The sequence below is a fragment of the Astatotilapia calliptera genome, chromosome 8, assembly GCF_964374335.1.
Source record: "Astatotilapia calliptera chromosome 8, fAstCal68.1, whole genome shotgun sequence".
NCBI lineage: Eukaryota > Metazoa > Chordata > Actinopteri > Cichliformes > Cichlidae > Astatotilapia > Astatotilapia calliptera.
In genome coordinates, this window is record NC_137429.1 from 10,436,129 (window position 1) to 10,462,395 (window position 26,267).

Sequence of the window (26,267 nt, forward strand, 5' to 3'; positions counted from 1 at the left end):
GTTTGAGTTTTTATACCGTGTGTAAAGTGGAAGATAACGCTCATTTGTAACTTGTTGTTACAAGGTTTGAGCATTCCAAAGTTAAAGCACATCATTGCACAGCAGTTGTTTCTGTTAACGCTCAATAAAAAAAATCTGTATTTCAGGTGGCCAGTAATATTGAACCTAGTATTTTTCGTGTTATTGTATGCTGATTGCAATGATTTATGCTTTCTGTAGTAAACTGATATGTGTAGAAATGCTATGTTGAATACTTATCTGGAGCTATGATGCATACTCTGCATGTGCTGCAGAATATTATTAACAGTATCATATCAAATTCAAAATGATTCAAATTTGAATCAAATTGATCTGGAAACTAAATTAGCACAGGTATCTTTTCTGCAGTAATCTATGTTCAGAGGTAAGTTCACTAGTACCCATGCTACAGTATTGCTTAGTATTGTTTAGCAGGTTTGTGTTGTTGGGAAACTAGTACACTTAATCAGATTGAGAAAAGTAAAAACTTGGGGTGGCCAGAGTTGTTTATATAGTAAAATGAGTTATTTTAGCCTTAAACAGATTTTTGTAGATATAAATGAGATGGTATTGTAACGACGTAAAACTGATTTTTTTCTTTTTAAGTATAAGTGTATGGAACGTCATTTTAGCCTGTTGCTAGGTGACTGCAAGGCAACATGGCTGACCTAATAATATCTGATATAGATAAGAACCTTCGGTGGCCTAAGACCTATCTGTGTGCTAGGTTTGGTTGTTCTAATCCTGGGGGCTAGTAAGATGACATAGCCTGTCAGTGCATGGCCCAGGGCCTCGCTGCTGGATCTCCAACCAAGTCTCTGCAAAACTGACTATGAAACACAACTGAATATGATATTCTTTTTTTTTTTTGGCTAGCCTAACTATCTTGACAGTTTTTTTTTTCATCTCCTATTAATGTAATCTGACAAGTAACATTGCTTGTGTATTTAACAGATAGTCTCAGTGTAGGAGTCATTTAAATTCGATGCAATCTGAAGTGAATTTAAAAAAAACAAACAAAAAAAAAAACAGATCACTTACTAACAGATCAGGAACAGCAGTCAGGTAAAATATATTTAAATGAATTGGATCACATACAGTCAGCATAATCATAATCATTTCTTTATGTTAATATTTCAAGCACAGACAGCTGTTCGAATTCAGCATCTGAGAATGGAAGAAAGCGCTAAATGACCCGCTGGAACATCGATGAAGTGTTTGAAATGTGGGCTCCTTGGCTCAGTTTGTTGATATAATCCTAGACTATACAAACAAAGTACGTGGCTGCAAGCAGACATAAAAGCACAAAGCTGAGCTAAGCTTCCAGGTTGTGTTATTGACTGAATTCATTTGTGCATTATTTTGTTTTGTCTTAACCAAACGATCAAGGTGCCACAATATTTCTTAATGAATACTCGCCATGAAGGCGAATTTAAGTGCAACTGCCTAGTAACAAATCCAAATATCCTCTGCATCATCTGTAATTCATCTGAAGACAATGATGGTTGTACCCATTATATAGTGTAAGCCTAACCATGTGTTTGGAAAAATGTGTTTGCAGAAAATAGCGGAAGGTTTAGTCCCACAGACAATATTACTGCCTGAAACCTTAAGTGTTCTGCTTCCACATCCTCTTATGATCCACTAGACATTCTTCTTCATGGGGGGTGATGGATGACTTAACCCAGAGAAGTGCTCTTTGCTGCAGTTGACCCAGATTGAGCTGCATGCGTCAAATGTGTTTGTGTGTGCTTGTTGTTGCCCTGGCAATTTGGAAAATGTGAGGCAGAGGAGGATTTCTCTTTTTTTGTGCTTGTGTGTATGAGTGAGGGTATCACACTAAAAGAGAGAGGTTGTGTGTGTGTGTGTGCACGCATGTGTGGGGCGGAGGGAAGACAGGAAGGCACGTTTGTTGCACAGCGTGACTGACAGAAGTGATATATATGACCCTTCATCTGACTCTAACAGAGACGCACGGTGTTGTAACTCATTGGGTGTGAACACTCATGGGTTTCTGCAGGATTAATGTCAAATGCAATAGAAGCATAACGCTAATCCTCTCAGCTCTTGTTCTAAGATACAAAGTAGCTTCGTAAGGATTTCCGACTCCTCTGATCAATTGAAAACAGTCGTCTTGCATCCTTTCTCACAGTGCTGGGTGGTTCAGTCAAAGTTTCATTCTGATTGGAGTAAAGTTTCTCGTGTTTTGGGGTTGGTTTTTTTTCATTATACTGCCACACAGCTATTTTCTAACTAATGCTGCGGCATTCGAACAGCAACAAGTGTCACAACAAGTCTTCCCTCAATCAAAAATCTGTGTGTGAGAGTCCAGAATTAATTTTTCCTATCTCCTCTCCTGCTTGTTGTCTCTTCAGAGCCACCCAGCATCACTGAAGCTCCTGATTGAAGTGGAAAGTGAACAGCTGCTCCTGGCTCTAGAGAAAAATGAGTAAGTGTCCCTCTTTTCATACATGCCTTTAGCTTACAACTGCGTGGTTTCTGGAGTACAAATAGGTGGCATATGCGGTGCCCAGGGGCTACAACTGGGGATCTATCCAAAGAACGAGAGGGAGGAAGTGTCTCTTTGCGCTGTGGTGTGGGCATGCCAGGGCTCTCTGTGCTCGAGTCTTTTTGTGTGCTGAAACAAAGACTTGAAAGATAGAAATTCCTGGAAGCATCAGCCAGACTGATGAAAACCGACGTCTTCTTCCTTCTTCTCCCTCTATCTTTTCATTTGATCTATTGGCATAAGACGGGGGAGAAGGAGGCTTTGTTTGAACACCGCAGACACCCAGCGCTCTGCGTATTAAGATACTGTCAACATGATGTCAGTTAAGGGACTGGCGAGGAGGAGTAACATCATTTGAAAGAGATGAGGTCATTGGCGGAGATAGATTTTGACAGAGATGTAGCTGTGGAAGTGTTAGGAGGAATATTTGTCATCTTTGCATTTTTACAGAAGGACTCATTCAATGTGGCCTCAGACAGTCGGAGTTGAGCGTACTGCTGAGAAGGATGGGGCGTGATTGATGGAGCAATATGTTTTCCATCCAGCCTGCTGCCACACATGAGCAACCAGAAACAAGCAGAGCTGTCTGTGTGATGGAGAGAAAGCGGGCGAGGGAAGCTGAGAGAGAGTGTGAAAGGGTTTTTATACCATCGTTAGCCATGAATCTCACTTGTTTTCCAGACTTAATATATGTAAATTCCACCTGCAAACTGTGGGACAAAGCTTTCAACACTAGCTACAGCAATTTTTATGGCTGCCTGCGCTGAAAATATTTTTTTATTGGAAATCACACTCGTTTTTTTTTTCCTGTTGAATATTCATGCTTTGCACAGGTGGGGATTTTGCAAAGCTGTCTTTCAGATTGTCAGATTTTCCTCCGCTATATTTCATTTTAAAATGGAAACAAAGCTTTTCCCACAACCAGCAGCAGTGGAAACACCTTACGTTCTCATACATCGCCCATCTGATTTTCATTCGGTATGACTGCCATCATTGTCCTGTGGCTTGAAATGTAAAGTCCTGTGTTAGTTTCAAAGCCATAGCCAAGAGGAACAAACAGGGATGATGGAGAGGTGCAATCTAGATCTTTCTAATGAGCTTGAGCATGATGGAACGACTTTAGTCAAACAAACCTCCGTGCTTTCCAAATACCAATCTGTCACAATGTACTGTCAACGCTTGCAGCAAGTCTCGAGAAAAAGGTTTAATTACTATCAATGAGTGTTCTGTCGCAAGTCAAAATAATACTTCATCAAAAAAATAGCTACTTAATGCCATATATGTTTGACAAGACAAAACACACACAAAGGACATGAGTTGAAAGAGACGTGTTGATAAGTGTGTTGGCTTTGGTCGGTGTCGACAGCGAGAACAGAACCTGCTGTGCTGACTTTTAGTGAAGGTTCTTGTCTGAGGTTGCTGGCAGACTGGCTCTACGTCGCTGATGAAACCCAGTTGTTCAAACACAGCCGACATCTGTAGAGGTAGGGAAAAAAAATGTTCCAGGATGAAGAGATTTGAATTAAGCACCCAGATTTCTCTATTTATTTTTGGGGTTTCTTTTCTTTTTCAGAAATCTGTTAATAAATATTGCTGGCTACAAAACATGATTGAGGTTTCACTGCACGGCTGAATGTGATCAGTTCAGCCGTAATGATAGGTGAACGTGATCTGTGTGACAGAGTAGCGGTTGCTGCCTTTTTCACAAAGTTCATCAAATGCATTTTCTTTCACATTTTTTAAATACGTGTTGCAAAACTTAAGTCAAAAAAACACATTTTTGCAACTATTACCGGGTTGTTTTTCACTTAAAGATTAAAAACATATAACGTATATCTTCATCCTTTTTTTTTTTAAGGTGTTAGCCCAGGAACCCAAACCTTTAGACACAACTGAGCCAACGGTACGGTAACAACTCTGGTGTATAGTTAAAAAATGCAGCTGTAACTGGCACCTTGTCATTTTCAATTACTGTATTAGTTTCAGTCAATATTTAAGAGGATCTCTGGTGTTTCTGTGATGGTGAGTTGCGTAGTGTCTGTGGCACTGATGACATTTGGAAAGCCTGCAACATGATGAAAACTCTTTGTGATTCTTGAAATGTGTTGTGCGCGGCGGTACGGAAAATGCTTTGGTGTCTGCTCTTTGGCATTAAGGGCTGCGGAAGCACGAGACACCGACTTCAGATATTCCTACAACATCCCCGGACACACTCACAAAGCAGCCTGTTGTCAGGATGGAAAGGGCGCTTGCCGCCTGGAGCAAAATGTCAACGTGTGTCAATGTGTGAACTTGCACTTTTAACTGCAGTTCAAAAACTTGCTGCCCGAGCGCACTGTTGAACTAAAATATGTAAAGTAAAAAAGAAATGAAAGCAGAATGAAATAAGCTCCAGACTGCTACCTATTTGATTTAGATTATGCTTTTGGATGTATGCACATCAAATAAATTTTTATGTGGATCAAGTCACTGAAACATCCAGCAGGTATTGCTTGCAGAGGGATTCCATCTAAAATAATATTAGCAGTGGTAAGACATTTTAAACATCCCCCGCTGCAGACAAATTAAAGTCCCTACAATACAGATGTTGAACATGATTTACATTTCCCACCTGTGAAAAATAATCTGTTTTTATGTGAAATGCATATTCAGCAGATGAGTATCGCACTGCAAGCTTAAGTGATCGCACTATTTGCCCGGTGGGTGTACATCATTCCACATTTTCTGACTCTAAAAGCTCCAGTTGAACATGATGAAGCAACACATTGTTTCATTTACTGCAAAGAGGTTGGCTGTTGAGATGCCACTAGGCATCCTAGACTCGTCTTCTTGGATCGGTTTTGTTAATAGGAGACAGTCAAAATGAGACTTGGTGTTGTCTTTGTTTCTTATTACTAGAAGGTTAAAGACCTTAATTACAGGCTGTGGCAATACTCAGAGGGAAAGTAAACAGAATGCACAGCATATACTACTGTATATATCTCATTACTATTGCATATACTCTCTGTTCTCATTTCCTTTGTCACTGTTTGAAGCATTCATTCAGATTCTTGCCTTTGCTGGGTGAGAGAGGCTTATGCACATTTAGTCTAGTTGTGACAGTTACTGAGCTTTGACCTCAGCGTATTGAACCACTTCTGGTCAAGCTGTTATAGCAGCTCTTGCTGCTTTGTGCCTTTGAATGTGAAGCCTCCAGGCATATCAAGATGAGTCCCAAGCTAAGCAGGCAGCATGCTCTCCATCCATATTTCCCTTTCTAAATGGACTGCAAGAGACTGAAAGAAAGCCTGGGGCTCATCAGCTGGGTGGAGAATGTTTTTGGTTGCTTTCGCTTGAGGTTTCTCGCTGCTCATCATGGCTTATAGCCTTGAGCATAATGTGCTTGGAGGTTTGCTATTCATCTTCTGGAGTCTTTTGTGTTGTCAGACAAACAATCACAACGGAGCACACATCGATGCAGATCCACAATCCTAAAACTGGCCCTTTCCCTGGACAGAGGGCAGACAGGAAATGTTTCCTGGCTGCAAACTTCTTCTATCACTCTGGTGCTTGGCAAAACAAAAGAGACAGAGTCCAGACACAGTTTGTCCTAGTTTGCGTATTGGACGTTAAGATGTTATTTGATTCCATGTCTTGGACTGGACCACTGCTGGCCTGTGACCTGTTGCTTCTCTCAACGAAGACATTCTCATGTCTCACTGAAAACACGGTTAGGAATGGGTCTCTCCTGGGGAGCTGAACAAACAAAAGGCTAAAGACTCTGCATAAGTGTTATTGTTCTCGTCTAAGCCACACACAGATTGTTTAAGGAACATCAAAACCAAAGATGCTCATGTGTATCAAATCGTCGCTCTTGCTATAGAGCTAAGATTGAGACAAAGAGAGCATTAAATCTTTCACCAGTATATACATGAAACGACATGGATTATTTTTTTTCTCATTATGATTTATACAAGACTAGAATGTGTGAAATAACGACATCTTAACGATAATGTTTCTGAGTGCACCTTGCAGATATACTCTTTTTTTTTTTTTTCTCCATGACAACTTTTTTCTTAAAGGTGATTTTTCTTTTTTTTAATGATTGATGCAATATTTGGCAGTTTGTATTTCACTGCAGCACAGATGAATGGGTAACTATAGTCAGCTCCTACACTGTATTTTTTTTATTCCCCCCTGGTAAAGGTTGAAAGAATAATCCTAAACTATGCTGGCCTAAGTCTTTAATGCATCACCCTGAATGATCATCTCAGGGATGAACAAGAAAACCTATTTTTAGCCAATGAAATCGGGCGACATCATCAGCGGCGATGACGATTCCAACGCCAGTGAACGGCGATGAATTTTCATCCGTGACTTGATTGACTTTAGATTTGATCTTTATGTGCATTTAAATTGCTGTCTGTCTGCTGAAGTGTTTTGTGTGCGTAACGAACTGTGCATTTGCTCAGGTGACGATTTGATCTAATAAAAGACTGTGTCCCGCTAAGCCAACAACCAGTGATTGAAACCCAGTGATAACCAGTTTTCTTGAGCAGCACTTATACTGAAAACCTATTAAATTTCTCCCTATTGCTACCTACGGTACAAAAGTGTGAAAAAGTAAGGTGGAATTTAATTTCATTAGGCGATACCTAAATACATCTTCCCTCCTGTTAATGCTGCATAGATCCAGTAAATGTATTTTTTTGAAAGAATGTGTCTCATGTATAGACAGAAATATACATGAGCTTTCTTTTATCACTGAAACACACAAACACACTATAGTCTAAAATTCATTCAGAACCAGGAAACCTTTTTCTCAGCGAAGGATGCACTGAAGCTTAACTAGCCTTTGTACCTTTCTTGTTACCCTTGCGGCTGCAAGGCCATGATACATTGTGATTCATTAGTTTCAAAGACAAGCCTTGGAAATAGGCTCATCTTTTCCAGAGCCTGCACCTTTTAACTACTTCCTTCAAAATGGAATTTTTTGGAAGGAGCTTCCCTCTTTTGAATTACCTTCTCAGAAGCTCCAATTATTTTCAAGCTCAGAGCTGTAATTAATAACTTGGACTCAATGTTCCTAATTAATTAGAAAGTTACACTTGAAAGGTCTTAGAAAAGCTTGTTTCTTCTTTCAGAATGGGGAAAAAGAAAATGAAACGGGCTTTTGTTATGATTATTTCTGTATATGTGTGTTTTGGTGATCTTGAAACCTTTCACTCCGGTCTGTAAGCTCACTTCAAAGCTCAAGGTGCAACAAGAACTGGGACCATTCACCAAATGCAACCTTGTTCCTCTCGAGTTTCTTTGTCACCTTTTTTTTTTCTTACTAAAATGTACATGACATCTAAATAAAGGCTGATATTTGCTATGTTTTAAGATGTCATTTGTGTCTGATATACTGTAGTTTTCCCCCTGGAATTGGAATAATTGGAGTTTCAGTTATCAAGGTTCAACTCTACATGTAGACCGTTTAGCGCTGTGATTTTGAAATGTCAAAACAAAAATTCACAATAGCAAAGGACACTTTTCTAAGTTGTGAGGGACGTTTTCAGTCCTTTGCTCTAAACCCGGAGCATTTTTCCAGATAGACCACAGGGGTCTCAAGGCTCCAGCTGGTAGATCTATTCCTTAGCCCCCCTCCTCTCACCATCAAGTACACAGCCAGCTGAAACCTTCTGAAAGTAGCAGTTTCTCTCTGGCGAACAAGCCGTCACTCCTCCTTAAAGAACTTATAGAAGCTCCTGCAAATAATAAAGATGCCTCTACTTTTAAATTTGGACCAATCTGGTTTGGTGTCTCTTGGTGATTGCAGATGATGGATGGGGAGCATTTCTTAAAAATAAAAACTTGGTTTCTTTTAACTAGTCGCCATCCCGTACAAAGGAGCAAAGATTTTCTGAATGCTGCTTGTGTGTAGTGCTCAGGGTTTTGGAAATACATGAATTGTAAAATACTAGACAGCCCTGATCCTGTGTTTTGTATGACTCTTTTGCAGCTAATCCATGAATTGAAAGTCTTAACAATAACCTGTTCGATTTTACCTGTAAATGCCAGCCTGTCATTTCAAACAGACTCCAGTACATCTTTCAGGATAAGATTAAATAAAAATGAATGAACAAAAGGGATTGTTAAATATAGACTAGGCCACGTGTTTTATTTTCACACCTATATGCAATTGCATTCTAACATTTAAGAAAGTATAATGTAATTTTCAGCACATCTCAGGTGTCTTCTACTTTCAGTTCTCCATCCATCTTGTGAATATGTGATGAAAAATCACGTCCCCTGAGTATCAGCTTAATCAAATTTCAGCCCTGTTTAACAGCACCATAGCTTCATCAGATATATTAGCATATATTAGTTTTTACGTCTTGCATTATTGAACAGCATAGTTACATTTTTGTTTTGATTAATTTATTAAAGTACAGCATTTGAGCAATAAATTATTTGGTGATTAAACTCAGATAAAGCTATATAGCAGATTGGACTCCAACAATGATAAGAAGTAGGACAGGACCCCCTAGAGTTTAGATGCTGGCGGTGGCGGAGATGAAGCAGGTGGAGGCATGACTCTCCAGCTGATCAGGATATGAAGGGGGCCACACGAATCAAAGTCTGGAAGGCAGAACTGAGGTTGAATGAGTTGCAGAAGACGGGCAAGTAAATGACTTGGCCAGAGTGATCGCGGCAGAATTGAGTTTGACAGTATGGGAAAGTGGAAGCGATGTAAAGATTAGATCAGCCTGAACACTCAGGAATGCGAGAGAACCAGTGAATGCAAATCTTTCTTACTGAACTTGCACATAAACTTCATGTCACAAATGTACTGAAGGCTTAAATGGCACCAATAGGTAATATGACAATTAACCCTGGAGAACCCATGGGGTCAGAGCCGACCCCATTGGTTTTCTAGGGAAACCATGGGGTCAAATTTGACCCCATGGGTTCTCCAGGGTTAAGATGATCTCTCTGTAAAGGTAAAAATCCGGCAATAATCTAGGACTATTACCACTTTGTAGACACAAATGATGTTGTATTATCACTTTATATTAATGTTGCAGATGTGCAGGATGTTATTATTTTATTTACAGTTGGCTAATATGGCTATTGGGCAACTCTTAACATTTAGACAGATGCCCAGGTTAACAAGGTTAGCATTTAAGATCATTTCATACTTAAATGGTGTTGAAAATGGAAGATTTACTGACACCTATTGTTAATGTGTTCAGGTCTAGTTTAGTTCATATATTTTCTGAAGAACATATATTTAAAAAATAAGATGCAAAATATCCAGTGACCTAACCTTCTGCGACTGTTATCATCCTTAAGTAGCCACTTACAACTTATTGGGGAATCCTAATTTTTCCCTCGTGACCGGTGGTCTCTAGGTCTGTCTGCCTGGGCTCTTTATTCACTTGATCATACATTGTCACCATGACTGTCACACATTGAAAATGTTTAGTTAATGCCACATTGGTAGTGTTTGCAAATGTGTAAGATGCAGTCATGTGAATCTTAACAGCCAGAAATCATTAGAAATATCTTTGATTACAGAATTCGCAATATGCAAAAAATAGAGTATTATTAGAGCACAATTGGAGGATTTTTTAGTACAAAAGCTAGCTTTAGTCTTACTTTTCCAGGTTTCTTCATCTATGCATCTATCTTTTTTTGTTTGTTTTCTTCTCTTGGCCTCTAATTATCTGTTTTTCTTTCTACCTCTGCTTCACAGCTTTTCCCTTTCACCTACTTAAGCAAACTGTCTTCATAAATTCTAGTGAAATCTAATTTTCTCAAGGCTCAGGGGTGCCAAAGAGAACAAACAAAAGCAGCCAAAGTTTTTGACCTTTGTGGCTGCTGACCATGAAGATATGCAACCCGAGAGTTATAGTCCTGGCTTCCATCCTCCTCCTGACAGACAAACAGATTTGCTGGTTTTACAGTGTGAGTTAATGTCAGCTGGGTGGGAATGCTCACTGTATTTCCTTACTTCATCCTCCATCCTGTTCTCTCCGTTCTCACAGTCCAATGACCTTCCTTTGACCAGTCTTGCTTGTGTATGGGGTCACTGGCTGAGCGAAGATGCCACGTGTGGTCATCAGTCAGACGGTTGGATTTTGGCCGTCTCCTTTAGCTGATCCAGGGTTTTTTTTTCACCCCCTTCTGCTGCCTTGCACATGTTTAGACAGAGCAGAGTCCTTGTGAAAAATGAATGCTGAATGAAAAGCAAAAACAGCATTTGTTCCAGTTGACTAGCAGTGAAAAATACCAGCAGCAGTTTCTCTTCCTTGCCCTACAAGGTAGCGTGTCTATTGAGAAACTTGTGGTAATTTGTTTAGTTTAGTTTTTTTTTTTTATGTTCTCCAGTCCTGTTTTTTTTTTTTTTGACTCATTTAAAACTTCAAGACTACACAAGTAGCAGTGGGAAACCTGTGTAGGAGTTAGAGCTCAGATAGCTCTTTTATCACTAAATTTAGCTTAGTGATAAAAGGAAATGGTGCAAAGAAAGTCAAGGACATGGAGCAAATAGCAAACCCCTCTCTACACGTCATGCAAAAAGCAGATGCTTTTGGCTTCACATCCCACTCGTCATTAACAGTATGACTCCAGGTTGTTGTGGTGGACACACAGGGAGTTAAAGAAAGTATGGGGAGGATGTGTGAATGAAATGGAGATCTCTGGTGTTCTTGCTTTGCCAGATAGGTTGTGAAGGCAATTCCCCCTCATCTTTCGTACCAGCCTTCCTGTCTCTCTGATAACTCCCTGTTGGCGTATGGGACACGATAGGGTCTCCTTTGGTTGGCCCCTGTACTCCTCCTCACTCACTCTCACCCAATCCCTCAAGCACTGAGAAGTGAGCTGCCAACAACAATAGGAGCTGCTAGGGTTTGATAAAGAGGCTGTGGACTGCTTTGGGGTGCAGGGACCCAATGAAATCAAAGCTGGACTCCATGACACAGTTTCCTTCAAATCATCAGCAGCGTTTCTGAGAAAAGGGGTCAAAGGCAGGTTGTAAATTCATATAGGGTTAAGCAGGAAACTACACTTGCTGACTAATGACGGGAAATATCATCGAGGACACTGAGAGAACATCCTTTATATTTTTTCCCTGCAATTTTTTTTTTTTTTTTGCAGTTAAGCAACAGTCAGCAAGTTAAAACAATGGATTTGGAGAAATGAATGCGAAAGGTAACATCATGCAAACTTCACACAAGACCAAGTTAAATTAATTAATAAATTATGAAACATTTAAAAAACAAAATAATTTTAGTGTCTCAATCATGACCTCATAGTTTCTATGAGTCTGACTGGCCCTGCTCCTGTGATTGATTTTCCTCCAAATGCGATTAAAATGTAATAAATGAGTGATTTGTGTGGTGGCAGATCTGGTATACTTTCCCTTTCTTTGTGCCTAATGGGTCATTGATGTTGTAAAAATGAATGAATCCCAGCTGTGTGCTTCATCTGAAAGCTCTGCTCCGTGATGGGATGTTTGCAGACAGTGTCTTAGAGCCAATTATGTTCCACTTCCTGCGTGCGTCACCTGAAATACAGGAGTATTATTCCCCCAATGATCAATGGACCATGGATGATTCAGTAAGGCGTTATTGGAAAATCAGTAACCAACCTTACAAACGGGGTAAAATGATTTTGAGACACAATAAAGTCTTTTATCAGTATTCGCTGCAGAAAACAACTTTTTCTTTTTTCTTTTTTCTGCACCAACTGTGTGACTTTGCAGAAGGAAGCGTCCATCTGCCTGTGACAAGAGACTGACAGCATGACAGGATGTACAACATTAATGGTGCTGACCCTCAGATAAGCTGTAATGTTAGCTATCTGCACACTTCCTTTGGTTTGTGTATGGAAAGAAAATAATTCCTACGTGAAACTGCTGGCAGCAAGATTTGAAGATTTTCTTTAGTAATGACCTCTGGCGTCATTGCTGCTGATTTTTCTAAATGTGTAATAGGTACTATGAGCCCTACAAGGCAAGCGCTGTCTCCAAAACTGAACAAGCCACACCAAAACAACTTTGATGGATAAATAGCACCAGAGGCCAGAGGGAAAATACTTTGATAAATAATTGGATTTTGATGCGAACTGTCCATTTAAAGATAAATGAATACTTTGCTGTACGTAAGATCGCTTAATAAAATGGACATAAAATAAGACCACACCTTTTGGCAAAGATTGCTGATAATTCAGTTGCTTATTCGCTCTTCTAACTTAAATTTTGTAGCTTTAATCTTGCAAAGGACCCCAGGGTCACAGTGTATAAGCAAACCCACTTTAATACATCACTTTTTCTAGACAGAGTGAAGACATCTCTCTCACTGACAGATATCAGAGGGGTGAAAAACAGGATGGGAGGGAGAGTACATTTGTATTCAGGTCTTAATTGTTTGATTTCCCTTAAGGGAATGCACGGCAGAGGAGAAAGGCACGAAAACTATGTGGTTGTACAAGTACCGACAGGCTTAATTAAATGAAATGCTCCTATTTTCTGTGTGCATTTACCTTGTGAAAAGAATGATAGGCTTGATTGTTTGAAGTTCCCTTGTCGCTCATTAGTCAAAGCACAAGGTTGCAGTGAATATAGATGCATGAGCTTTGTGCCTTGGGCCAGTTCCCTGCAAAACATTGGAAATGATGGGAATGCTCAAAGCTAGTCTGCTTGTTTGACCCATCCCGAAAATGACTTTGCATTCACCTCTCCACGGTATCTCCTCTTATTCTTGGTTTTCACCCACATAATAATCAGAAGAAAAAGCCAAGTAATAAATGATGTAGACAACAGACAAAAGTCTGTTTCACAGTTAATTGTTTTGGAACTGCACATAAAGCCTTTTGTTTACACTTGAATATATTCACAGAAGGGAATATACATTAAACTGCATCCATCTCCATCTGTTAGCTTTTATCATTTCCTGGTTTTGCAAAACACAAAAGGACATGGATTGCAAAATCTCTAAAGGGGTGTTTCACTCAAAAAAAAAGAAAAGAAAAAGATTTTACAACTTTTTTGATTTTCTTGCTCATTTTTCTAGTCCAGATTTTGCAATATCAGTCTGTTACATAGTTGTTTCCGTTTTAACACGAAACAGCTAATCTTAAATTTTGTTTGTGGTGCACACAATATTGTGGAAAACACATTTTCTAGCAGCTTTGTCCTTTTTTAATTTTGTATAACCTGTAGATCTAATTGAAAAGAACTATTATGGGAACTGTTCCTGTGGTAAAATGTAGTTCCAGTGAATGCAGCTGGCTGTAATTTGCTGTTATTGGCTCCTTTTTGACAATTTTGTTTCAGAGGAGTTTTTAGGAAAAACATTAAAGTTCTATAATTCATTCATGATTTTTCCAATGCAGGATGCTCTGCATAAGTAGTTTTTAGAAATCGGGCAGAAAGTGTTGTGGTTTGCTGATAGTGTTGAAGGAAAAGAATGTGTTGCATGATCTATAAGCCATGAGCCTGCTGTGTGTGGAACACGAGCGCAATCTGCAGCTATGCCTGGATGTGAAATGACACACTCGCACGCACACATGGACGCATGCACACAAATTACCACATAGATGTGCATAAATCATGTTGAGCTACCAACACATACAGTCATTACTGCACACAAACAGGGACACGCTCTTTCCATCTCTCCCACACCCCCGCATGCAGACACATAACGGGAGCTCGTCCTAGGGGAGAAGGAGCGGCAGAGCAGAGGCCCCGTCTCTGCTACAGAGGAACAGAAGCCCTGGGGGCAGATGGGAGTAGAAAGCAGGATGAAGGATCTCCTCTCCACTGATCCACAGCAACAAAGGCAATTGGAGAGGCTGCTGCTTAGGCACCTGACATAATTAGTTTCAGATAACAATGTCACTGGCCCATGCCAAAGAAAAGAAAAATAAAAGACTATTTTTAATTGTTTTCCTGCAGTTTCCCTTTGGTTGTTATCACTCATTTAACTGCAGTCATGACGAATACAAAAGATTCATATATATTTTCGACCCGAAGTGCAACATTTAGTCTTTTTTACCGCACCAATCAGTTGCCTTTAATTAGTCACATGTGATTACTTTTCCGTAGCCCTCTGGGATCAGCAGTATCATGAGGAATAAAATGACTATTTATGTCTTTTTGGGAGAAATAAGAGAGTCTTGCCTCGTTGGAACTCATGACTGAGCGGGTGATTTTAATATTCCGGGTGGCTGTTGTCATAGATACCATTTGTTCCATTTGGCGCGTGCATGAAGGCTTTTGGGTGACAGAGACCGTGGCATAAGCAAAACAAATGAGAGCCAGATGTGTCTTGACGTTACATGTCAACAAGTGACAAATGATGAAGAGACAAAAGAGAGAACGGATGCATAAAAACAACAGACTACATCTGAATCAAAGTCGAACCTTTCTCCTAGTTATCCTGCTTGAGACTGTTTGTAGTTGAATTTTACAGCACACCTATGTGAAGACGCAGGACTGTGCAACTGGGAGGAAATTAACCGTATATTTTTTATGCATTTCAGACAGGAATATTGAGGTATATGCCACTTAACACCCAATCTTGGAACCCATCAGCTATGGTCTGATGACTTAGCCTCTGGGGGGCAATGGCCAAGCGCCTTCATTATTGCCATCGGATTTCTAGAAAATGTATAACTGATATCCAGGCCAAGACTATCTGTCCTGTACTGTGCTACAGTCATTGTATTTACTTATTTAAAAAATAAACTGATAGCCAGACAATAGAGATGGCTTTGGAATTGCATTCGGACTATTTAACCGTATAAGGCCAAAGCCTGCCTTAATGTGAGTGGTCAGTACTGCTCAAAATACAAACAGAAGCCAAGAGGTTTCTGGTACCCAGAAATCTTTCCCCTCTGCTGCTTAGCCTGCAAATTTTAATACAGATATCTTTTTAATACATATTACTTCCCATTGAACCACGGCTTAGTGAAAACAGTAAATACACAGAGCTGCTGCATCAGTGTTTTCTGAATCTGAACAGGATGCAAATGTAGCATTGTACAGCCAATAGAAAACACGTCTTCCTACCTACAAGTAGAGCCTGACTCATAACTATTAACTATTAAATGAAACGTCGTGCATGTGTGAAACACTCTTCAGCCATGTTATGAGTGTTGATGTTGCATAGTTTGTCCATGCTGACAAATGTTGGGAAAATCTGTTTATGTGTCGTGTGTCTGAAAGGGAAAAAAATAAAGCTCGGCCTATATATGAGATGGTTAAAATACCAAACATTGGTATCGGTTTGTAAAATTTTGTACTGGTCAGTTGTAATGGTTTACACACATGCTTGGCAAGCAAAAGGTCACATGTTCAATTCCAGTATGGCACAAATCTCCTTTAGGGTTGTTCTAAATCAAACATGCGGAGCTAATCGCTGTAGTTTTCCTGTAACAATAGAGCAGCTAAAAGTAACTTTTACAGTTAAAGTAAACTTAATTTCATTGGGCCATTTTTTTAAATACAGGTCAGTGAACCTTTTGGTTTGTGTCTCATTCTGTTCTAAAACTGAAAATGTTCAAAGGATTTTCTGCAATTATTTTCCTTATTAGTTTTAGTCTGGATCATTATCTTCACACTTTATCAAAGATACGTGTTGCATTTCTGCCCTAATTCCAATTATCTCATCTATTGTTGGGGTGGTATTCATCATTCCCTTTCTTTAATTGGGATCCTGTGGAATAATCCATCACGCAGACATTGCTCAGAAATGACACTTTATTGATTTCACGGGGCGTGCCTGGACTTAACCACATCAATCTCCAGGTGACAGTCACTGCAATAATTGCATGCCACTGCTGCTAATGGCTCTTCTGTTTGACCATCTTGCTGACCAATTAACCACCCCTGGATGCTACACAGGTGTAAAGAATAATAATGAGGCTCTTATGATGTGGTGAAGCTGGGATGAAGGCCAAAGAGACCTGCTTGGTGTAGAAATGAATAGGATAAGCATTCTTATTGTACCCGGAGGGCAACTGGCCTTCTTGACACAATCATTTTTTGGTTCTTACCTTGTCGTGTTTGCTGCTGGAGCATTGGTCTTGAGGCCAGGAGCAGCACTGTGCAGCATCTTAACTCTCTACTGAACACGGCAGGCTATATAAACACAGCTAATACCAGCCGTGTTGATTTCTTTTTTCTGTTTTTCCGCTTCCTCCCCCTTTCTTAAGCCGTAATCATTGGCTGGCATGCTCAAGTGGTTCTCTTCATGACATGCTTCATGAAGGTTAGGAGTTGTATTGAGTACAGGGCAAGTAGGGGAAATTCATGCTTCTCTGCTCTACTTGGCACCAGCCTGCAACACCGCCTGATGTCAGACACATCACAGCCAGAAAGACTGGCCCTCTTCACTTGTTCATGGAAAAAGAAAATCTAACACTGAGACAAGGTTTTTTTGGTGGTGTTGAGGGAGTTGCACTGTAGTTTTTCATGCACACAATCCCACTTTCCCTTGACTTTTTCCAAGTGAAACTGGGTTCTTGCCATTTGCCACATAAAAGCAGTGGGACATTATAACTCCCACAATCCCTCACAAGTCTTTCAGTTGAAATGTAATGTACTAATTGGAGGTCCCAGATTAAGTTTTATGAGAAATGTTTCTCTTTGATGGCGATTTCATTTGCTCTAAATGTTTATCTTTACATCTGTTCTAAATAACTTTCCGTTAGAGACTTTGGTTTCCAAGAGCTTTAGAGCAACTTGCCCTTCTGAGGCCTAAAACCTCACTTCTCATCTATCATAGTAAATTCCAGGATTTGATTTCTACAGAAGTCTCTTATTAGGTTGTCTGAGTTTAATGAGTTTAATGAGACATATCGGAGACTGTGACTGGGAAATTCAGCTTGTTTTGCCAACGTCGTAGTCTTCTCAAGTCAGTTGAGAGTATTGAATTCATGTAACACAAAAAGGGAAGTTACTCTACTCTTTCCTTTTCCTTGCTTAATTATACTGGCTGCTTTAACTAAATGGAGAAGTAAAAGAGCGTTTGTCATCCCTGACTGAAAAAGAGACTGTTTTGTATTTTGCCAAATGGAACGCTTTTCCCATATTTCTTAATCCAAAAAAACGGTTTTCCAGGAAAACCTTCCTTTCTCACAAGAACAATTCTCACTCTCAACTTTTGTTGTTTCTCCAAGATTTTATCAAAAGTCTCCAAACAGTTTGAAGTCTTCTCTCCGCAGTATTTTGCTGTATTTTTTTTTAACAACTTGTGCGTGACTTTAGCTCAGCTCTCGATTTGCCTGTATGCTTTGACATTTAGTTGTTGCCATAATCACATCACAAGTTTTCAGTACAAGTCTACAGTTGTGTGTCATAATCAATAAAAAAACTGGTGCTTCATTAACATATAAAAACTCTGAAATGTTTTCTCCAGCATGACTTCTAAGCAGAATGTTTGACATTTAGGACCTTTCTTTTGAGGTCAGCTTTCACCCACAAATGAGACTCCCTCTTCCTGTTGATTGATTAGGCTCTGGCACCGATTCATCAAGTCTGTTTCAATTAATGTACCTCACATACCTCCCCATTTTAGACCCCTGGCATGCGAGCAGAAGAAACCCTGATGAAGAAGACCGCATGCAACAAAAATGTGGAATTTATTGGTACATCACTGTTGGTCAGCAAGCCTCGTGTTTTCTCAGTTACATTTCCAACCAGGAATGTGTTTGAAAGGTTAGTCCTCTATTTAAAAATTCCCTTTATATAAGACTTTGTGTATATCCTGACAGAAGAGGCTGACAACGCCGAACAGAGATACAACATAGAAAAAAAATATATAATTTAATGCAGAAAGAACAGGAGTGACATTTAGTTGCTGGCATTCAGGATTAGTGTGAAGCGACTTCATTGTCTTTCTGTCTGCAGTGTCAAAACTACTGACAAGCAAATCCAACTCTATCCTCACCTAATGCATTTTCTTTCAGAAAGTTATATGGATGCAGCATGACAAGGTAAAAACATGACAGTTGTAATTATGTGTACCTGTCGAACAGATGCAGAGAAGTTAACAAACACATCTCTGGTTTGAGTGTTTTGAAAACAAGTCGATGTAGCACAAAGTCTGTGATATTTTGCCTCGCACTGTGTCCCATTTTGAAGTCGCTGAGCCTTTGTGGTTGTCTGGTTCTCAGGCTGCCTGCATTTTCAGACTGATTCTGTAGCTTTAATAGCCAGAACATGAAAACTTGTTAACTCATAGCGCCTCTCCCTCATTGCTGACTCCCTGTCACTCAAGCAGAGCCCTGCTGGAAGCCCGTCCTCTGGGTAATGCATTTTAAATGGGAGGGCGTGACCCTCCTCTCTCTCCATTTGCCTATGCCTCATTAACTTTGCGCTGATTGATAAACAGTGAGCTGCTGCTGCAGCCACGCAGGGCGAGTGGCTCAGACACTTAATGCAGTTGGGTGGTGGTTCATTGCTTGGCATGGATTAGATGCACCCATAAGTATTGTCAGCTGGGTGACATGCAGCGGAAGGCTTTTTGCACTTTGAAGACTCATTGTTGTAAAACCCATTAAAGATCTTTCTTATGTGCTCTTCTACTTTTAGCACTTTATTATGTTCTAGTCTCTTTACTACAAAACCTTCTTATGTTCATACAGTGTTTATGCTTTTCTTGTATTTCTCCAGTTTTTGATTAAAAATCCCCACCTTACACTTTGTGTCAGTAATGAGGGACAAAAATTCACAGTCCTAGTTTTAGCACTTAGGCATATTACGCTGATATCTTCCGAAGTTACACCCATTTTAAAACAGAATTTTCCCACTTCACTTTGCTCCACTGCATCATGTATGCTTTATATTCCTGCTGCTAGCACCATTTAAAAAAATTACTCCACTGATATTGCAGTAATATTTCATCCGTGTTGTTCATGATAACCAATACTAGATTTTTCCAACTTATTTTAGGGAGCAAGAAAATTCTGCTGTTGATATATCAGGTGACATTTTTTGTGTTGAGCCAGTGTGCTACTAGTACAAGTCCAAAGTCCAAGTAGATGAAGAGGGTTTCATCAGGAACGGCATGTGGAGTAAAATCGTAGCTAAATTAAACACGCTGATCATAAGAATATGAGATTTCTCTACCAGATCGGTTGGGCTCAGGTTAACAATGACTGCCTTTGGTGCTGTTGGCCAACAGGTCGCCAGTGGAAACTGTGCTACTATTGGCTGCGGAAAAAGGAAGAGGAGGATGCTATGGCAACCTTAAAGAGAGCAGCCGAAAGTAGAATCTAATATGCAGAGAGATCTGGCAACATATCATCCCCATGCTGGCTCCTGGTCAAGTCACACATCCTTCTTCTCACTTAGAAATCCCTCAATTCCCTGGCCGGTCAGTACCTGTTCGACCTCCTTTAACCTGGCATACAAATCTAAGTTATTGTAACTACTACTTTTTTATATAGAAGAAGAAAACATTTCCATATCTCCATATAGGTCTTCCAACTAAAAGCCAAAGCTTAAAAACATCACTAAGATCAACAGTTTGATTAGGATTCTTGGAGTCAATTTGTAATTATCCAAGATGCTAAACTCAGACTGATACTCTTGTTAGTAGACAGACCCTCCCCTTTAGCGAATCTGCATGTGCACTGTAGCTTGTATCTGCTTCCACTTAATATTATGATATATAACATCTTCTTTCATTTCAATGATGATCATTTTTAACAATTATCTTCGCTATATTTCCTGTAGCTTCTACTAGGCAGTCTCAGGTCTTTGTCTGAATTTCTACGAACATTATTGCTAAGGATTGTCTTATTGCATTGGAGTCACACTGGGTTAAATATGTACACTTGGGTTTTAAGGGGTATTTATTATTTTCTTCTTTTTTTTGGGTTGTATGGAAGCCCCAAACGCAATTTCATTGTTCTTGACAATGACAATAAATAAATAAATACTAAAATACTAAATACTTGCAGACATTAAAGGTTAGGTTACTAAGCAGTTTAGATCATTTCATCTCATGCTCTGGGTGTTAGTTTCATGATGAGCTTTGCATTAATAAACAGATTTGTTCTGTTGTCAAAAATAGCTACTATCAGTTTAAGAAACATAACAAAACAGAAATCTTTTCTGTTTTTCATGGTCTGGAAAAAGCAACTAGGTTTCCCCATGTTTCTCATTTGCTGCAGCTTCTTCAAAAGCATTCTGCAGCAAGACTGCAAAAGCATATGGGGACATCATAGTCGTGGCATAGCTATATTGTCTTCCTGTCCATTTTAAAATTCAGTTTAAGATATTACTGATTTTTTTTCATGCTCATAATGGATAGGCCCCAGTTTATATCATCAGTCTTATGATATAAGATTTACATTAATCTCTTAGGTCTCTCAGACCCACTGGTACACATCTCTTACATGTCCCAAGGGCACCCCTCAGACAACAAGGCGACAGAGCCTTTGCGGTCACTGCTCCATCTTTGTGGAATCAGTTTCTCTGCTCTTAAGCCTAGGCTCAAAACCCACCTTCATTCTCTGATTCTCTGGCATTTCAGCCTACTAATCTCACATTTACTGTTGCGTCTACTCCCAACCGGTCACGGCAGATGGTTGCCCCTCCCTGAGCCTGGTTCTGCCGCAGGTTTCTTCCTGTTTAAAGGGAGTTTTCCTTTCACACTGTTGCCAAAGTGCTTGCTTACAGGGGGTCATATGATTGTTGAGTTTTTCATTATAGGGTCTACCTTACAATATAAAGTACATTGAGGCGAGTGTTTATATATATATATATGTATGTGTATGCGTGTGTGTGTGTGTGTGTGTGTGTGTGTGTGTGTGTATAAAAAGCTGTGTTTAAATGTTTAAATGTTCTTTGTAAAAAGATTTCACCAGCTTGAACATTAAAGTCTTTCTTTATTGGCAAATATGGGCCAATCATAGCTGTCAGCTGATATTATAGTTTGTACACTAATGAAAAGCAGATCCTGTCCAGTAATTTATCTGTAACCAATCTCAGACCACACTGTATATTTCTTTCTTTTTTCTTTTCTTTTCTTTTCTTTTTTTTGTTGTTGTTGATGTATTGTTGCATGAAACCGATGTGAGCTGAAACTTGCTTGTCTTTATTTGGAGATATTAATTGGATTCCCTCTGTGTTTAAATGGAATTGTGAGCAGCTTCTGTTTTAAAAATGATCCTCACTGTTGCGGTCAAGGATGCTCCGAACTCTGAGAGAGTCAAATGAGTATAAATCAAGGGCTACAGTACTTCAAAAGTGAACGACTATTCTCTTTGTTAAGCAGTCTGGTAAGCTTAGGTCCTAACTTTTCTGTTACTTACACTCTGCAGTGAGTGAACCCTTAAAGGATTTCTCCTGTGATTCTCCTGTGTTAGGAAACCACTAATTCCCTTGCGCTTATTCATCGAAAGCCACAAGAACGTAACATATGGATGACACATGGAGGTCTGCAACATGTTTTTTCATGCCAACACTCAAGCGGCGAGGCAAATGCATACGCGCATTCACCACATCATATTGTCTGTTGTGGGCAGATGTTGAACTCGTGTGTTCAACTGAGTGCATAGACCTAATTAAGACTGTAGAAACACATCATTTTATTTGGCTCTCTCCTCTTTGTCCTCGCTTTGATCTAGTGATTATTACCAGTTCATTGGCTCTGTAGAGGACTGGAGGGTGGGGAAGCATTGTGTCTCATGCTGACAGCTCCCAAACAAAATAACCCCCCTACCCGGGTTGTTACAGCTGAAACTCCCAGCTGGGTTGTCAGTGGTGAGGTCAGTAAGAGGATCCAGCTGCCTGCTGAGGTTTGTTCCTCTGCTGTGGATTAGCACCAGCCAAGCATCTGCTAATGTCCTGGAGAGTAATACAGCACATGTGCTCACTGTATGTACAGTACATGGACACTCTCATGTTTGTTTGCACAAATACTGAGCACAAATGGAGATATGTTCTCATCAACACAGGAGGGGGTGCACACAGTTTTTTTGGCTCATTGATTTCTTTCTGCATGTGATCCACAGCACCCCAGCTGAGTATCCTTTCCTCCACCAGAGAAAAGCCTAGTGCTCAGGAACCTCTCTAGGTGGGGTGAGAAAGGCAGCCAACATCATAATAAGGCTGTGATGGTATTTTCTTTGTCTTGCGGTAAGAGGAGAGCACAACCCAGAGGTTATCTGGTGTACTCATGCCATAATCTCACCCTGTTGGCTCATAAAGGCCACAGGAGGCTCTTTAGGATTGTGGGTTTTTGTTTCAAGAGAAGTTGGACTTAAACTTTGATTCTACAAGTAGCTACTAGGAACAGCACAAAGCATCTAAAATCAAAATGCTGCATTTTAGTGTGTTTTAAAAATGTATAGATTTGACAAAACATAACCGTTAATGTCTCCACAAAATCTGACATCTTAGGTGTGTAAAACAAACATGTTAATCACTATACCACAGAGCCATTAATGCTAAAAAATAACCATAGACTTAAAGATGACCAATGTGAAAGTGCCTTAAACGTGCATCCTTTCTGTTATCCAGTAGGGGGCTCTGGCTTTTAAAAAGAAGTCAAACTGCGTAGAAGTCTATGAGAAATTCTCACTTAATCTATAATCTCAATAAATAGTTTATGGTCCCAATCACCAGATTTAAGTCTTATATGATAAAATATGATGCGCATATTTGAAATTATAACAAGCGTATCATTATAACTAGTGATATGCTAATCGCTTATTGGCTGTCCTAATGGTGATTAGGACCAAAATTCTCAAGTTAGGCTTAAAAATATGACTTCACCAACTCATGTGTGATGTCTGTGTGATTCTGCCAGGAGCTATAACTTGACTGAAAAACATAAATGAAATGTAAACTGAGTTTGCTACCAGCCATGTAGCCTTATTGTTGACAGAGATACTGTAAGTAGATGCTTTGTCAAAATTAGAGGAAAGAAGGTGGCAGGTTCCTCATTTCCACACTATTGCAATTTCTTCTGTTTCCAGTGAATAACAATCAAATTCCATCCTGTATTTTCTACCCGTCTTTGTGTCAAATAGACAATCCTTATAAAATATTAAGTGGGTTGGTAACAGCTTTTCTTTTATGATAAAAAATCCTCTAAAAGGCAAAATGTCTTGATAATAGTAAAACATGCAGGACTCACTTACACTGAAGCATTAAACTAGCATGACTGTTGGGTCATAGGTTATTTTTGGTTTTAATTTATAGGTTAAAAATAAATGAACTGTGATGGTAGACTGAGTTTTACAAGTATCTCAATACACCTCTTCATTTTATTGAATCTGTATTTTTATTCTCAGTGCTAACTTATACTTTTTGCTCATTTTTTTATTAAGTGTGGTTATACCTATATGGTTCCTTCATTTAAAGCACAGTGTTATTTATTCCCAGTCGTTAAAAAAAGAAAAAAAAAAATCAACTCATGACTTGCTGTTGTCTGCAATGTGTAAACTAATTATTGTGCCATTTATTTCACATGGAATGAGTTATTGATTGATATTGAATGCGTCTTCATGGTGTTGGGAAAGTGAATTAATAGAAAACGTCACTTCGGCCTCTTTTGAATGTGTTTTTTTCCCCTTCATGCCTTCTTCTCGAATCAATTTATGCTATCCTAAAGCAGTTTAAAGTTTTAAATCAGACTGTTTATCTTCCATGCAGGTCTGGCTGTGGTTGAATGGCTTAAGACATTGTGATTGATTTTTTGTTTTTTTGGATGAAGCCCCCAAGGGTCAGAGCTGAATGTTTGTTGTCTTTGTTTATCCTTTCTAGGGGGCTCTTTGCAAGTAACTATACAGAAACCCATTACCTGGAAGATGGCAGCGCTGTCACAGGCGTTCACAACTTCACGGTATGTTTCTTTTTATTTTCTGGGTTTGTGGGTGACAAAACAAAGTGATTGAATTTCGAACATTCTTACATTTTCTTCTATGTTACCTGCCCAGCAGCTCATATGAATGTTGACCTTTTGTGAAACTCTTCCTCTGGATAGACTCTCCTTCGCTGTGCTAATATTAGGGTCCGTGAGAAAGTAAAGGAAACTTTGTGCAGTCATGCGCACATAGAGGACAATCCAGGTGAGTGGGGCCATTTTCAGCCGACAGATTCATATTTGATGAAATGAGAAGGCAGATAGAGGTCAGAAAATGCACTCTGTTTTAGGCAACAGCTCAGATCTTTCTTTCTTTTTTAATGGATTGGATCAAAACAAATCCTAAAGAATTGTTTGTTATGAAGGAATCTAAGAAAGATTGAATTGGTGATCATCTAGGTGCAATCTGAAAGCCACAGTGACCATGAAATATTAAGCACCTATCAAGCATTCATGAGTTTCCCACTTTGAAAATTAAGAATATATAGATATGAAAATATATCTCTAAAGTATAACAAATCACTTGTAAATGTTAACCATGAAGAAATCAATTTAGACATAAAGGGATTACATAGAGAAAAGCAAAGCTTCTGGTTGGTTGCATGATGCTCCCGTATGAGGAACACACTGTCTGCCAGTTCAAATTTAAACTTTACTTCAGCTGTGACTAAAATATTTTGACCGTTAGATACACAGCGTGTCTAGTGATCACCAGACAGAACGTCTTTCTTTGTCAGTGCAGCTTTACTTCCTCTCACTTGGCTGTGTTGACTATGTGTGGTTTGATTGTATTATTTGAACGTGCATGTGATGTGAAAAACAGCACAACAAATAACAGTCAGGACTACATGCGAAACAGCAGAGCAAAGCATGAATTTGTCTGCACTGACACAGACAAATGTTTTCTTATGCGAGCATATGGCCGGACAATCTGTCAAACAGCTTTGCTACAACTGAGGTAAACACTCACCAGCCACTTTATCACATACACCTTGCTAATACAGCCTTGGGCCTCCTTTTGTCTGCTTAATTCTTAATCTGCAGAGTCAATAAGATGCTGGAAACATTCCTCAGAGATTTTGGTCCATTATTGACACGATAGGATCACAAAGTTGCTGCAGATTTGTTGGCCGTGATGCAAGTCTGCTGTTCCACCACATCCCAAAGGTGCTCAATTGAATTGAGATCTGATGTTCATGGAAGTCATTTGAATGCAAGCAACTCATTTTCATATTCAAGAAATGATTTTCGAGATGGAGCTTTGTGACATGGTGTGTTATCAGAAGTTAGGTACACTGTAGTCATGGTCAGCATCAATGGTTTTGGTCAACAAAGGATCCCAAAGCGTTCCAAGAAAATATCCCCCACACTATTACACACCATCATCGGCACGAATTGTTGATATCAGGAAGGTTGGGTCCATGCTTTCATGTTGTGTACACCAAATTCTGAATGTTGCGGCAGAAATTGAGGCTTGTCAGACAAGACAATCTTTTTACAGTCTCCTTTTGTCCGGTGGTTTGTAAAATTGTAGCCTCAGTTTCTTGTTCTTAGCAGACATGCATGATACCCAGTACTGCTGTAGCCCATCTGCTTCACAGTTCAACATGTTATGCAGCAGTTTGTCTTGACCATGTCTAGATACCTAAGTGCAATGAGCTCCTCCGTTGTGGCTGGATGATTAGACATTTGCAATAACGAGCAGTTGAACAAGTGTGCCTAATAAAGTGGCCAGTCAGTATTAAAAACAGAAAATAAATGTTTCTTCATATCCGACACAGAAGGCATGATTGGGAACATATTCTTGGCACAAATGAAACCTCATAGAATTGAAGTACCTTCTTTGTTCTTGGCTTCAGTGCTGTAATAAATATTGTTCATATTCATTA

General features: G+C 39.5%; 1 protein-coding gene across 2 annotated transcripts in view; it reads left to right on the forward strand.

Moving 5' to 3' along the window:
• The window catches only part of adam12a (ADAM metallopeptidase domain 12a), a 75,129-nt gene that overhangs the window by 13,490 nt on the left and 35,372 nt on the right, over window positions 1-26,267 (forward strand). For both annotated transcript variants that reach the window (XM_026178433.2, XM_026178434.2), the window contains exons 3-4: window positions 2,394-2,467; window positions 24,279-24,357. In XM_026178433.2, coding sequence (XP_026034218.1) covers window positions 2,394-2,467; window positions 24,279-24,357 — 153 coding nt within the window. The remainder of the gene's footprint in view (window positions 1-2,393; window positions 2,468-24,278; window positions 24,358-26,267) is intronic.